Source organism: Mycteria americana, chromosome 2, assembly GCF_035582795.1.
Source record: "Mycteria americana isolate JAX WOST 10 ecotype Jacksonville Zoo and Gardens chromosome 2, USCA_MyAme_1.0, whole genome shotgun sequence".
Classification (NCBI taxonomy): Eukaryota; Metazoa; Chordata; class Aves; order Ciconiiformes; family Ciconiidae; genus Mycteria; species Mycteria americana.
Window position 1 is genome coordinate 22364888 of NC_134366.1, and position 14619 is coordinate 22379506.

The 14619-nt window shown below is 35.4% G+C and overlaps 1 protein-coding gene across 1 annotated transcript in view; it reads right to left on the bottom strand.

Moving 5' to 3' along the window:
* MALRD1 (MAM and LDL receptor class A domain containing 1) overlaps positions 1-14619 on the bottom strand; it is a 292669-nt gene that overhangs the window by 230293 nt on the left and 47757 nt on the right. Inside the window, exons 12-15 of the mRNA XM_075495520.1 lie at positions 13730-13897; positions 12557-12677; positions 969-1121; positions 712-817 (exon numbers count right to left, since the gene is read on the bottom strand). Of these exons, the coding sequence (XP_075351635.1) occupies positions 712-817; positions 969-1121; positions 12557-12677; positions 13730-13897 (548 nt within the window). The remainder of the gene's footprint in view (positions 1-711; positions 818-968; positions 1122-12556; positions 12678-13729; positions 13898-14619) is intronic.

Here is a 14619-nt window from a genome sequence, read left to right on the forward strand (position 1 = left end):
GCCAGACCTATACTCCAACTTCAAGTCTTGAGTCTTTGCCTCTTCCTATGGCAAATGTATTTGACATTACTGAGAAAAATGTACTTAATAATATCAGTGAGGCCAAGCATCTATTTATACAGTAGCACCACTTTTGACCTTAGTAAATGAACTATCGCAGTTTACTTTTTCTGTCCCTCTTTGACAAGATTGCACAAAGACTGAGACAAGACAATAACTGAAACGTTTGGGGTTTTTTTTTCTATGTATAAAAGAAAGGATTGGAAACAAAGCTCTAATTCTTGCACTGGAGCTTTCACTTAAAGATGATACAGTCTAATTTTGGATACTGTAGGTGTCTCAAGGAGTCACTAGATTTTCGGACAATTTCCTGCTCTTGAACAAAATTCCACAACATTTTCAAATTTACTTAACCAAAGTAGAAGCGTTAGCAAAATGACTGTGGTATTTGTCTATGTATACGCAGACACAATCCATTAATAAAATTTTGCTCAAATACTGACAACAAAGTCATGCCATGTTTCAGTTCTGTTCTCCAGGTGCCTCAGCTTTTTTCAGCATATTGTTCACAATGAAGACTATATGATTAAAGAATAAAAAGAAATAAATACTGCAGAGGAAGCTGTATCTATTGCAAACTATAACCTCAGTTTCAGTGCAAGAGAAGTGCAAGAGATGATCCATGAATTTTAAATCTAAATTATTTCATACCAAAAGGACAATGTGCAATTTGATCCAGTTTGCCTGAACTTTGGGCTTCGTAGCTGAGCTAGTTGTGAAATGCTGCTGCTGTTTTTCAGAATGAACATAAAATGACCTATCAAAATAAAACAGAAAACAACTTTTCAGGCTGAAGAAAGAAAGTGTTTCTAAAGGTTTTTAAAGCATTCATGACCTCCACTTAAAATCTGATTAAAGAGCAGGTATATCTATTCCACTTCTCTGTTTCTAGGCCTGGCTTGGCTTACCTTCAGATTTGTTGCAGGTGTGATCCTGTGGAGGAGCTTGCTTCTGAAAAGCAGGTGCAAGAGCACTACTGGAACTTCTTACCCAGTCAAATTCATCTGCATTTGCAGTTTCAATCCAACCACAGCTCTCTATTTCAAAGTCACATACAGCAGCTGAAAAGAAGAAAGAGACATCTTACTTTATCTCTGTACATGACATTACTAAACAAGCTTTGCAGTATGAAAAGGAAATTAAATGTTTCTAATACGTCACCGATGTTCTAGAAAGAAGTCTAGGAAAGGGGCATGGGGAGGCAGACTACAAGATGGGTATTTATTTTATAACAGTTGGGCAAAACAGCAGTCCCACAGGAACAACCAAGCCATCATTATATGCAATGTATTCAGTAAAACAATTCCTTCCCTCTAAAGGCACTGCAGCCAAAGCACTCAAAGCAGGTGAGGAGGCACTGAAAACAGACCTCACAATCCTTATGTTACAGAACAAGAACACAGAGCACACAAAGCAGTAACAATCGTTCCGCAAGATATTCTAGGGTGTCGATGTTGGAGCCAGAAATCAAATCCCTTATTTCCTGAATCTCAGCAAGTATACTAATGATAACAAAACCCTTCCTCTAGTTATAATGTGAATTAAGTTAAATATCAGGCATTACTGAGACACTATAATATTGGTAAAAGGAGGAAATCTCTGAAACATAAACTACTGCAGTAAAAAAGATTTGAAAAAATATTCAGCTGCATTCTTCAATTCTTCATTTAAAAGAACAGTGATATTTTAGAAAATGTGTATAATACAAAATAAAGGAAAGAAAGGAGTGGAAGGGTGTCATGTCTGAATGAATATAAATTGAAATATTTATTATCATAAAATGAAGAAACATCAGGTTTTCCTCTTCTGCCCTTTAAAAAAAATCCTCATTAAATCACAAAATGGTATTTTTGAATCCTGTAATTATAACAGGCTTCTAATGGAAAACATTAATAAAATTATTTCAAGATTTTTTTAAGCAATAAGTTATTAATTATATACATAGAATAATTAAAAAAATATTCAGACATGACTGTCAGAATTCTATCATTATTTTTTAATGTCTTATCACTACTTCCAGTGGCCATATCATTACGGTATAGAAAATGCACATTTCAGAATCAAATGAAGTCTCTTGGAGAACAGGATTACACAAATGTTTATTTATGGAAGATATGGGACGTTTTTTGATTTTTTTTCTTCTTTAAGAACAATGTCACATTAAGTTATACATCGTTTTTTAGAAAGAATGAAAAAATTACTAACCAGGCAAGTAAGTATTATTGTTGGTTAGGGCTTCTAAAAAGACAAGATTTTGTGGATTATTAAGCAAAGTACATAGAAATCCACAGTTGTTAATGCTGCTTCAGAAAAGGTCATTCCACAAATATGGAAGACCAAATAACATTTAAGAGATCAAAGAAAATATGAGTTCACTATACATATGGTGTATGTGGGTCAGAAATGTCAATGATAAAATGATGTGACAAAAAAACAGAAGGAGAAATTTTTTGATAGAATGTTTTGATAGAATAAAATGAAGACAAAAAATATTTGCAAATATTCAAGGACTAGGCATGATGGAAACGACTGAAAATCCACTGACAGAACATAACGATAAGGGAATATGGAGAGCTATTTCTGATTTGCTTTTTGCTCGATAGAAGAAACTGTCCCATATTCCCAGGAGAACAGCAACAAAGAATATGACAAACCTTGGACACAGATGGTTACACCAAAAGAGGCAAATAAACAAGATAAAACTGTTAAGTCTGAGCCCAGACTTCTTGCATCTGTAACTTGTAACAGAGACAAAACATAAAAGAAAGGATGCACCAGACCATACATTTAACTTAAGCATGGATTAATACATTGAGATAAAATAATGCTGAAACCTTCAACTAAATCTCAAACTAACTATTTAACACCTAGGGAAGATACAAGAATAGAGCAAGCTGGCAGAGCCTGGGTGAAACGCACTTGGTTCTTGATGCTTGACAACACTTCAATTACCTAATAGTCCCATAACCTCTTTGACTGGCACTTGTGTTTCAGACAGATTCCCCAGAAAGAAAGGCTGTTGCTTGGGTACCTCTGTAGTTTCTTTCACAGTGAACACACACAAACTAATCTGCCTTCTCTCCTAGTACTTTATTTTCTGCCTTTCTCCTATTTCTTATTTTCTTACATGCTTTTTTTATACTCTAACCGTCAAGTGGCCCTACAGATGCTGCCAGGCTGTCTTCTCATGTGTTTGAGGAATTTATTGCTAGTTTTTCTTAATTTTTTTGTCATCCTTACTGTTTTTTGACATTTAAACCCACCAAAATTTGTCATCTTTTCCACCTTTTTCATTTGGTTTCATTTCATTTCAGCTATTTGTTTGATGCTTTTTTTACTTCTAATAGTATCCATGCCACCTGTATGGATATACTTTTCTTTGCTACCTCTTTTAACATCTTTTTTAGCACGCTCTCAATAATCATGAAGGAACCAGAGTGATACTGTGAGCATAACATTTAAGGGTAGTTGGCTTTATTGATGTTTTGAGAAAGCTGCCTTTACATTTTCAGCAGATTTAGTTTTCTCTGAGCTGACTTGTTACCACAAAACTCTAGATTTCTTTCTGATTTTGGGTTCTTATGCAAAGTGATTTTACCCTTTTCTGTTCTAAGGAGCTTCACTCAAAGGCCTCCGCAAATCAGATGTGCAGCTTCTCTGCAAACTGAACGATGTCTAACAAGAATTTAATAAAAAGTCCTGCTGAAAATGGTATTTAAAAACAAATGTTTGACATTAGCATTTCTGTAAGACTGCAAGTTCATCAGTCTCTACATCCCCCAAAAATCTCTCCCTGTCTCTCCGCCCATGTATGTTTATGCAGAATGCACCATTAAAAAAATCCAGGTGAAGAGATATCATCATCATTACTGGTTTACAACTTTTTCTTTTACTTAAAAGCTGTTTGAAAAGGCTCTAATATGCTGATAGACTTTAGACTTTTTTTTTTTAAATCAGTAATTTTAAGATAAATTTAGGAACTTCTAGCTAGATGTCGTAAAGAAGACAATCCTCAAATCTAGGAACCAAAACCAGTTTAACTCTGGACCTACTCATCCTAATAAGTTATTTTTAACCCCCTTTATAATACAAACACACTGAAAAGTGTTACATCTGCCTTCCCATAGTTTTGTTTTCTATCACAGCTACTATTTGCTAATGTCATGATATATACACACTCAAATAACACTGTACTTTGTAAGTGCACTGTAGGTGCAATTTCTACAGTAAAAAACTCAATAGTGGTCAACTAAAAAAATTATTGCAAAAGTTCATCAGTAATAGGCAATGCTAACCGGAAAAAGAAACAAAAAACAAGTCGCTATTTGAAGACTGAACAAGTTTGGTCTTTACAAAATCCCAGTTAGAGTTCCCCTTTCCCTCACTTTCCTTCCCAAATATTGTCTGTTACAGTTTTGAAATAAAAACAGAAACTACTTCCACATAAAGGTTTAGAGTAAAAAATTGAATGCAAACCTAATTTGCATTATTATATTCTCATATATATAAAATAATAGTTTAAACCTAAGAGTTGTTAGGACAGGCAGATATGGTAGTCTCCTCTGCAGATAGCTACAGGAAACAAAGCACTCCAGAACATTTTCGTCTGCTAATTTCTGTTGGGAAATTCATTTCAATGGCCTTGAAATTGCAACAGACCTACTTGTGATTTCAGTCATGTGGGGTTTTTAGTAATAGACAAACATGACTTGTACATAACACATACAAGACAGGCAAAATATGCAGAGGGAAAAGATTTTGTTATAAATAAATCTACTGATTTCATTGTGCACCTACATTTTTAACAAGCTAACTGCACTACATGTCTCCTAACACTAACTTAGCCATAGGACTTGCAAAGATTGAGATTTTTACAGGGGTAAAATAAAATTCTGTGGGTGCACACACAACACTAATAAACCCTGCAACTAACCTAAATATTGCCCTCAAAAACTAACTGTACCGTCACATGTAATTGTTACAATTTCATTTTCTAAATAACGATATGAAAATAATCTTCACTACACAACTCTGATTTTGATGGCAGTCCATTCTGTGCAGTGAGGCAGATATGCAATCATCTGACTAAAGGCAGTTTTATAACTGCTTTTTAAAGTGAAATAACATCCAAAACCACTGGTTTATTAAATCTGTCATTTTCTGGAAATCTCTTGGTTCATATGATACTGTCATTTGCAAATGCTTCTCAGGTTCTAAATGTGAGCGATTACAGTGTATTGATATGGGAAATAGTCCTAAAATAATAAAAGCCTCCAAAATAATCAAATTATATTTGATAGACATTTTCATTGGAAATGTAGCAAATTAGGTCCAAATGTTTCTTCCATTCAATAATGTTAATGAAATCTGAAGAGAATTAAATTTATTAAACAACACAATAACCTGGTGATTTAGGCTGGTGGATACGCAGGTCCAGGTGAAAAAAAAATAACAGAAATTTATGTATTTTTTAACAATCAAGTGCTTGGCTTTCTACGTCCATTAGAACGTTCCTTCCATAAAACTGAAGGGGAAAGATCCTGTTTTTATTGAACTAAAGAAAAATAAGATCTGATGGCCATTATTCAGGCCATCTTGTTATTTATCCTGTGTTGTCTGCCACTGAAGCTCATGAGATATTTGTTGTCACAGTGCTTTATTTGCAAGAAACTAGACAGGATTAACTATACGAGATACACTTTTTGCCCAAAAGTATTATGTAGGCATTTGCTGACAGAAGTAGAAAAGTAGATTCATGACTTCCAGGTTCTGTAGAAATTCTGAAAGTGTGTGTGGTCTCTGGCAGAAAAAGGCCCTTGCACTTTCCTCAGTGCTCTTCCTTTCCACAGCCTATTTCCCCTTTTACCTATTCCACAACTGCTCTTCTTTTACCCCTTATCCCAGTCCTAGTCTCACTGGAAAGCTGGAAATCCTCACTGTTTTTCCTTATTTCCCCATACGGCTCCTTGCTCCAGGTCCTCTCACGTGGTCTCAGGTCTCTGCCACTTACGGCCACACTTTATAATGATCCCTCCCAAAGCATCACTGCTCCACATCCGTATTCTTCATTCCCATTCTCTCCTTGTTTTATTCTCTCTTACCAAATTTTTATTTTTCACTATTGTTATCTCTCCTGACACTGTATCACTGGCTCTTTGACCAGCTGGTCTTAACCCTTCCCTCACAGCAGCCTGGGTCCTTCCTGCCCCGGTTTCCTCCAGCCCACTGGTTACTTCTCTCCCACACCAGCAGGCTCAAGCAATGCAGCCTTTGCAGCCATTCCTTGTTCACAGCCAAAGGTGGTTTGCTGTCTCTGTACATGGAATTTTAGTCTCATCCCTTCCCCATTTAACTTCAACAAACTCATCCTAATGCAGTTGCCTGTGCACTTCCAGTCTTAGGTCCCTTCTCCGATTTACAAGCTGACAATCTTTTCACTCCTTGAATTTAAGCCCATCCTTATCAGCTGGCTGTTGTTTCTGGTCTCACATTTAATAACAACTGATTTGTCTGGCTGAAATGAAGGAGTAGCAAGCGTCTGAGACATTTTGGCATGCAAGATTTTGACTCTAAAAATGAGATTTTGGAAGAGCTACCTTATAACCACAGCAGAAGTTTTTTGCTTTGGCAAGATTAGTAATGGATACTATAAGGAATGTTTCTTATAATACTAAGGAAATTTTTATTACATATACAAAGGTAGCCATTAGAAATCCAATAATGCTTATAGTTAAACAATTATGCCACAAAAGCAGTTTTTAAGAAGCAACACATGCATCATTCTCTTTATTTGCCTAAGTCAAATTAAGCTACGTAAAACTCTGTACTAACATACAGATTATGTCCAGTTTATGAATTACTTAATTTAAGATTAGCCTTAGCATGCTTATGCTGCCCTAGATTGTACACCACAGAAATAACTATTAAATGCATATTTCATTTATAAAGACATAAATACAAAACAATATTATGTGTATATGTGATTTTTTTATCCAAATGAAAATTATTTCATTTTTATTTTATGTATAAAACCATGTCATTATTCCAGATAATCCACACCATAAGTAGACAGAGGAAAAAAACACAAAAGACAGAGCATGAGGGATGAATTGCCAAAGGTCAGACAGAATACCAGGAATGTGTTCATGTTAGCAGATTACTTTCCAATCTGATCTTATTCCCTATTCCATCATCATCATTACTAGGTTGGAAAAGGGAGCATTTAGACTCCACCAAATGCACAGGATGTAGACCTTAGAAATGATACTGTACATTCATCTTCCAGAGCACAAACATGCAATGTGATAGGTATATAAGGTCACCGCTGTAAATCTGCAGCTTGAAAAAGGCAGTCACTTCTCTTCTGCTTTAATGCGTGGAAGTCATGTATAATAGCTTTATAGCCATAGTAAATTCTTCAGCTGTAGAAGAAAAGCTGTGAGCTAATACTCAGGAGCAGTGGCACTCAAGAAAGAGAGCATTTAATAGCTTTTTTTTTTTTTTTTTTTTTTTTTTTTACTTTTCTCAACTAATCAGAATAAATCTGAATTATTTTTTCAGTCCAGGACATGTATTTTTGTAAAATGCAACTAGAAACCTGGAAGAAAGAATAATCTCATCGTGCATCAGTGTCAAGAACATGAATGCAGTTCCAAGACCAAAGTGGAGCAAACAAATTCACTGACAGTCTTGTATATAAAGAGAAGTAACAAAGATAGTTTCTTGTAAGAACTGAGAACGCAGAAATCTACACTGAGATGAGAAAGACAGTCCGAGAAGTGGAGATCTTCAACTGAATTCTTCCAGTCCTGACAGGAAGAACTCATTTGAGAGGTAATGAAAATCAAGAGATGACTCAAGGACTGATGCTGTGAGATGAGAAAATTGCATGTAGACCCTGCTTGTTCAGTGGACTTGGTGGACCCAAGCATCTAAGGAAATCATCTTGCTGGAATTTAAGGTAAAAAGATTTAAATTAAAAATATTTTGAAAGATATTTTATGCCCATGTAATATCCTTGCCTGGTTCTCATGCGAAGAGGAAAAGCTTACATTAACAAGGTTAAGGAGGATACAGTCACCAGTAGATGGAACATCATGGAAAAAAATGTTAATATTGATGAAAGGAACAATGTAGTTGTGGGTGGTGGAGTCAACAAAACATCTGTGATTAGCCAAGCTAAGAAAAAAGGAAAAGTGACTGAGAAAAACAAAATGTTTGCATCCAATTGCAAGAATATGCATAACAAAATGTAGAAAGCAATGGTATACTACGTAAGCACAGCGATGGTGAAATACCATTTGAGAAGAATTATAAGAGCTATTCTAGTGCTGTAGACTACCAGACTAACATGCTGAAAGGCAAGTTTATTGCTTGGAAACAGTCAACTTGCCAAACTATTTGCAGAGACATTTGTGTACCTGCATTCTGCTTCCCACATTACAAGCCACTGTGCAAGCACAGACTGAGCCAACTCAGCAGTACAACAATGATTTATAAGTAAGCAATATATTTAGAGCAAAGATCACCATAAATATACTTATAACGGCTCCATAGTTTAAGCTTTAGCATGGCATTGTTAATGTATCGTCTGGGCAAGTGAGACTTGGGTATAATAAAAGTTTCTTCACTCATATAGTCAGAGAAAAAAGAAAGATAAAATCAGATGCTATATAGGAAGCTTGTGATTAAGGATAATCTAGGACTAGTTAAACACCTAAATGGACATTTGTCTTCACTTTTAGGTAAAATGTTGAAATGGAAACACAGGCTGAATAGCTAAAAGCAAGGGTGTTTTGAAATATAAATGACCATATTTGAAATGAAAGCAGTAGATTTTAGTTTTCTTGATTAAAAGCTACCAGTTAACTGCTATCCTAGAGCAGTGAAAGAGATGTTGCATGTAACTAAATCTATTTAGAATGTTTTTAATTAAACTATTGATTTGGAAGTGTTATTATTTGGTCAGAGAACAAAATACCGGTACCCGAGGTTAAGAAGGGTACCTGAGGTTAAGAAGGGTAATGGAAGAGCAATCCAGACTATCATAACCCAATAACACATAGGATGTGTAAGCACATTTTGAAGAAAAGTACAAAAGACATGAAGTAAATTAAAAAGTAATAGATTGTAATAAGAGTTTTAATATGAGTAACATGGGCAGGGAGGGAGTAAAGAAGTAAAAACTCTTCTCAGTGGTGCCCAGTGAAATGATCAGAAGCAATAGGCATTTGTTGGACTGTAAGGGTGATCAAACACTGGAGCAGGTTGCCCTGAGCAGCTGTGTAGTCTCCATCCTCAGAGATATTCAGAACCCGACTGTGTAAGGTCCTGGGAATCCTGCTCTGGTGGGCCCTGCTTTGAGCAGGGGGGTCTAACTGGATGATCTTCAGAGATCCCTTCCAACCTCAATTATTCTATGGTAACAGCAGAATTTTTTCCCCATCTTCACTCTGGCTCACAAGAGGAAAGATATTCTGCCTAGTGAACATTTAATAGTTATTTCTGGTTTTAGCTAATCAAACAGTTACCTAACAAAACAGAATGCAGTTTCCTAACTTTAAGCTCTGTATATTTTGGATGCAAATCTTTCTAAACAACTAAAACACTGGACACCAGTGCTCTAGCCAAGAAAGATTGGATACTAAAACTGTAGAGAAATTGCATGAATACAAATAGAAGCTGTAATTATGTCTTTTATATGCTAAAAGTCAAATAGATATTTGTTTATCTGAGCAACACCTCTCAAATTTCCTAATAAAAACTATAAAGTGTAACCATGGATTTTGGATTGTATTAGCAACTTGTGAAGAAGTTTATGCTTTGCGATGCATAACACAGCACAGTCAGAAAATACTGTAAGGATCTTGTCTACAATATTTCTGTTATTTGTGGGAATGTTAGAAACCATCATGCTCTCTTTTTAAAAAAAAACCCTGTACTAAATTTTGCTCATGGCAACTCCCTTTGAAAATGCATCATGACTTTTACAGCATAGTTGATAGTTCAATGCAAAAGCAAGAGATTCATTTTCAAAGGTGGAAAATATAACCATGATTTCTTATGCAGAGCAGGTAATTGAATGAATCAAAAAGACTTTTGAAGCTACATATTAGAGGTCCTGAAACTTTTCCAAGCTCCCTTCTGACTGTACAGTGGAGAGGGACTGTGAGATGCATCACCTCCGTCTACTTTCCCACGTGTTAGCTTCCATGCAGAGAAAACTCAGGCATATAGCCCAAGCAGGAGTCATAACATAGCTGAACAGAAAATGTTGACACAGCCTAAATTACATCTGTGACCTTGTCTGTGCACAGATGCTTTATTTACCAGTCCAGCTGTGGTATATTCAGATCAAAATTAAGTATACAAAACATAAAATTTGAATGCGTGTCTGTGACCACCACTGCATTTTTCATGTTTCCTATCTCACTGTTTCTCAGGTCTAGTTGCAGGACCGTCTACCCTTTAAGAAGAGGTATCTCACACAGTGGTGTCCCAGAATTTCCAAATTTGTACAAGTGCAACATTGCACTTTTTTAGCATAATTTTGTATGTGTGAGAGCACACGTACAAAACTGTGTGCACAAGTTCTGTTTGTTCATTTTACAATGGCTTCCTGAATCAGCCTCCACTATTCAGTATAACACTGTACCTGATATTTAGCATCTTAAGAGTTATAAAGTACTGTATTTTAAGCACCACTTTCTACTAAATAATTAATCAAAACCCTTTTTTCTGGTTTTAATGTTAAGAGGAAAGTAGTGGCTACAGAAAATAAAAGGGGAAAAATTCAGAACAGAATCAAAATGAAGTAACTATTTTTCAAGAGCTTTTACTTTTAATTAAATTACAACATTTATGAAGTAATGAAAGACTAGCAAATAGCAGAAACAAACATAGTCACATGAGCCTAACAACCTAGATTTTTAAATTTTTACTTACGACATTTGGCTTCATCAAGGCTATTTGAACAGTCAGGTGTAAAATCACAAAATTTGTCAGGTGAAATACATTGTCCATCCCCACATGAAAAAAGTCCCGGTGGACAGTAAAAAGGTGAAGAATTAGCATCTGCAAATTCTGTTTCCCCTTAAAAATCAGAAAAGAAAATATAAGTAGAAACACACATATATATAAAATTCTAAGAAATGCTTTTTATTGTCTATAAGTAACGTACTCAGCATAAGGTACATAGCACCACCTATGAAGCGAGCTAGATTATATCGCAACTGATAAGAAACACAGCTGATATTAACATCTGATGCTCTTAAACTATATATTATTCTCCACAATATTCAAACTTTTGTGTGAAAAATTATCAAAAACACTTTAAAGTTACGTTGCCAGGCTCCAGTTCAGAGGCGAGGTGCTACGTACAGGAGCTTGCTGTTTGCCCTGCAGTCGGGAGCAGGTCTTTCACGAAAGCTTTCTGCTGTAGCAGTGGTTTCTCTGCGTTCAGCTCACAATGAAAGTTCCAAGAAGCCAAAAGTTTGATGTTGCACCACTACTACCTTGCACCTCAACCTACACATTAGAAAACACCTCAAATTTCAATGAATGGGGAAACAAAAAGCTGAGGACTACTCGTTTTACTTCAGTAGATTTCTGGAAAGAGAGCAAGTGAGAGGAATGACATGCAGGTTTTCATCTTTTTTGTTTAACTTAGCTTTTTTAGATACTCATATTGCTATCCAGACAGAGCTTTTTTTGAAAAGCACTCCCTTCTAAAAATAATATCTTTTTGACTGATGGGTAAATAGGGGCGTTTTAGGGAAAGTAATTAAAGCAAATTAATGTTTCTTAAGATACCTAGCTACCATCAATCAGACAGTGTATAGGGATCAGAGAAGCCTTAAAAACACAACACTGAAGTTTTCTATTATGCCTTTGAATTTTCCAATAAAGAAGAAATTCAGATATCTGCTGGGTATAACCCATCAACGTTACCACTGGTAATGTTATGTGCCCATGTCATTTTAGAAAAGTAGTCATTAATAGTCAAGAGGACCAGAAGCAGAAGTCTGACAGAAGGTTACATTATTTTATATTTCCACCTGTTGGCACTTCAAGATTACAGAGTGTGAGTAGACAGACAAGTTTGGTGGGCACTTACTGTATGTCAGGTATTTGACAGTAATGATGGGAGAACCCTCTTGCCCTAAAGATAATGAAGTGGCATCTGCTCTTCAGTGGAAGATATAAGACGCTTTGCTTCTGTCTCTGCATCCAAGTGTGAATGTGGGCAGGTACTATGTATTGAGTGTTATCTGGAAATTCCCACCACAGCTCTCTTTGCAGAACTAGTGCAAGCTACTTGTAGCAGCTAGTGTGTAACACAAGATGAGACTCTTCATTATAGATAATTGATTACAGCATATGGACTTTTTCCTCAGATTATCCCCTACTTTCTTAAAGGTATCTTGAAGTTGTCAGTTGAATCATAGTTATACATAACAGACATTGGGGAAAATGTATTGAAAACCACAGAACTTGCCTTTACTTTCTTGGCTGACACCTGGAAGTGATTTATTCACAACTCCACATTCCTCTGTTATACTGATGTCATCAATAGCAACAGTAGCATTTGTTGTTAGAATAGTAGCTCGTAAAATAATCTGTAAAGACAAATAAATAAGTTAGCTCATTAAAGGTGACATGATAAAAAGACACATATATATTCCTTTATAATTTACTACATCTGCACAGGAACTAAATACTGCCTACAACCAACTCCAAATACCAGCCAGCAAAAACTACAATTGAGAGTTGATCAAAGTCAGAAATTTACTCCTCAACTGTCAAAGCCATAACTACCTTTACTTATGGAACGTTATGCAATCCAGATGACCTTCCTTCAATCTAAAATGGTAAAAGCCATCACTACTTGAATGAATTGTCTTCCTGCTGGAACTGTTAAAAGTTATACAACTTTTAAAATGAGCTATTCAGGGTTAGCAAATAGATTTACAACTCCATTTAATTGTGTTCATCTATACTATGCCTGCTGAAGTCAACAACATGTGGTACAGTAAACGTACGAATTGTAAGGATGCATTTGTAAATACAAGGAAATATTCAGGAGATCATAAAAGGAAGTAAAGCTCAGTCATAACAATAATGAGAATTGAGTGCCCTTTCTTTTAGACCATTTTATAGATGAGACATAAAATGAAGAGACCAAAACTGGAATTTTGATTTGCTGAATCCTTATACTTGAGCTGCTGATTCCCCTAACAGTTCCTTTCTAAATTTTAGCAAAGTGTAGCAGCCTGAGATTATGAAAAATAAAATTAAACTCAAAAACTGCTAATTGTTTCTGTGATCAATGCTGCAAATTGAAGTATCTGCACTTCTCCTGCCTTTAGCCAACATAATTAGACCCTCACTCTGATCAGCAGTTTTCATAGCAAGTTCATTTCTTAAAAGCTGCTGCACTAGTGCTACTTGATTTTTATTACAAAAAGGTGATTCTAATGCATACAATAACGAAACAATAGTAATGTTCTTTAATAGCTACATCTATTGAAAGAGCAGAATTGAATTCTTTTTTATACAAGCATTAAAGAATAGAAATTCTCTTTTTATATTTCATTATAAAAGCAAATTAATACTAAAGGCCAAATTAGAGTAACTTTTTGAAAGCAATGTAAATGTAATTTCTAATTACCTGAAAAGGTAAGTCCTCAGCTGCACTTTCTACGGGTATATTCACTTTTGTCCACTGCGTCTCAGGCAACCCTAAAATGTCATGCAATTTTTCCAAACTTCCATCCAATGCAGTTCTTTTAAAGACAGAAAGCTGGGAATCCTGAGATAACCGGTACCAAAATCTTAGCTGTTGAAAGAGTTTTTAATGAAACACTTTAAAAACTATATCATCAATCTGTAATAAATTCATTACCAACTCATATACTTACATTATAACACAAAATGACGTGATAGGTCGAAACATAGCCTTGGCATAAAAGACAGAGATGTATGAAACTATGGCACGTTGAGGAGCAGTATTATGTCTAAAGATAAAACTATAATTAAAAGTAAAGCTTATTTTTAAAACTTGCTTTTAACTTGTGTCTCTCAACTGATGCAGACTGACTGATATGACCTCCCTTAACTCTTTTTAGCTTAGTAAGGACTTAGAAACTTCTCAAGGATTATTTTTCTTCACAGATGCTGAATACAGACAGCTTCATCAGTATGTTAATCTCAGAAGTGCAACAGTTGAGGTACTTTTATGAAAGAAACCTTATGATCTTCTATTTCCACAATCAACACAAATGAAAATGATCTGAAGACAGATGTTTAAAATAATCTACTGATCTCCTGAAAAAAGTGGATTGACCAATATATGGGAAGGAAAAACAACGACTGTAGGTGGATGAAGCTACAAAAAACTGCTTGCCAAGCAGAAAAGATCAGAAAACAGTGAGAAACCCAGTTCATTATGCCTCCCCTGCAATACGGAGTAAACCTGATGCATTTAATTTTTTTTTAAATACTACCCAGACAAAAATTCAGCTGAGAACTGCAGGGAAGAAGATTTTCAAAGACTGATTT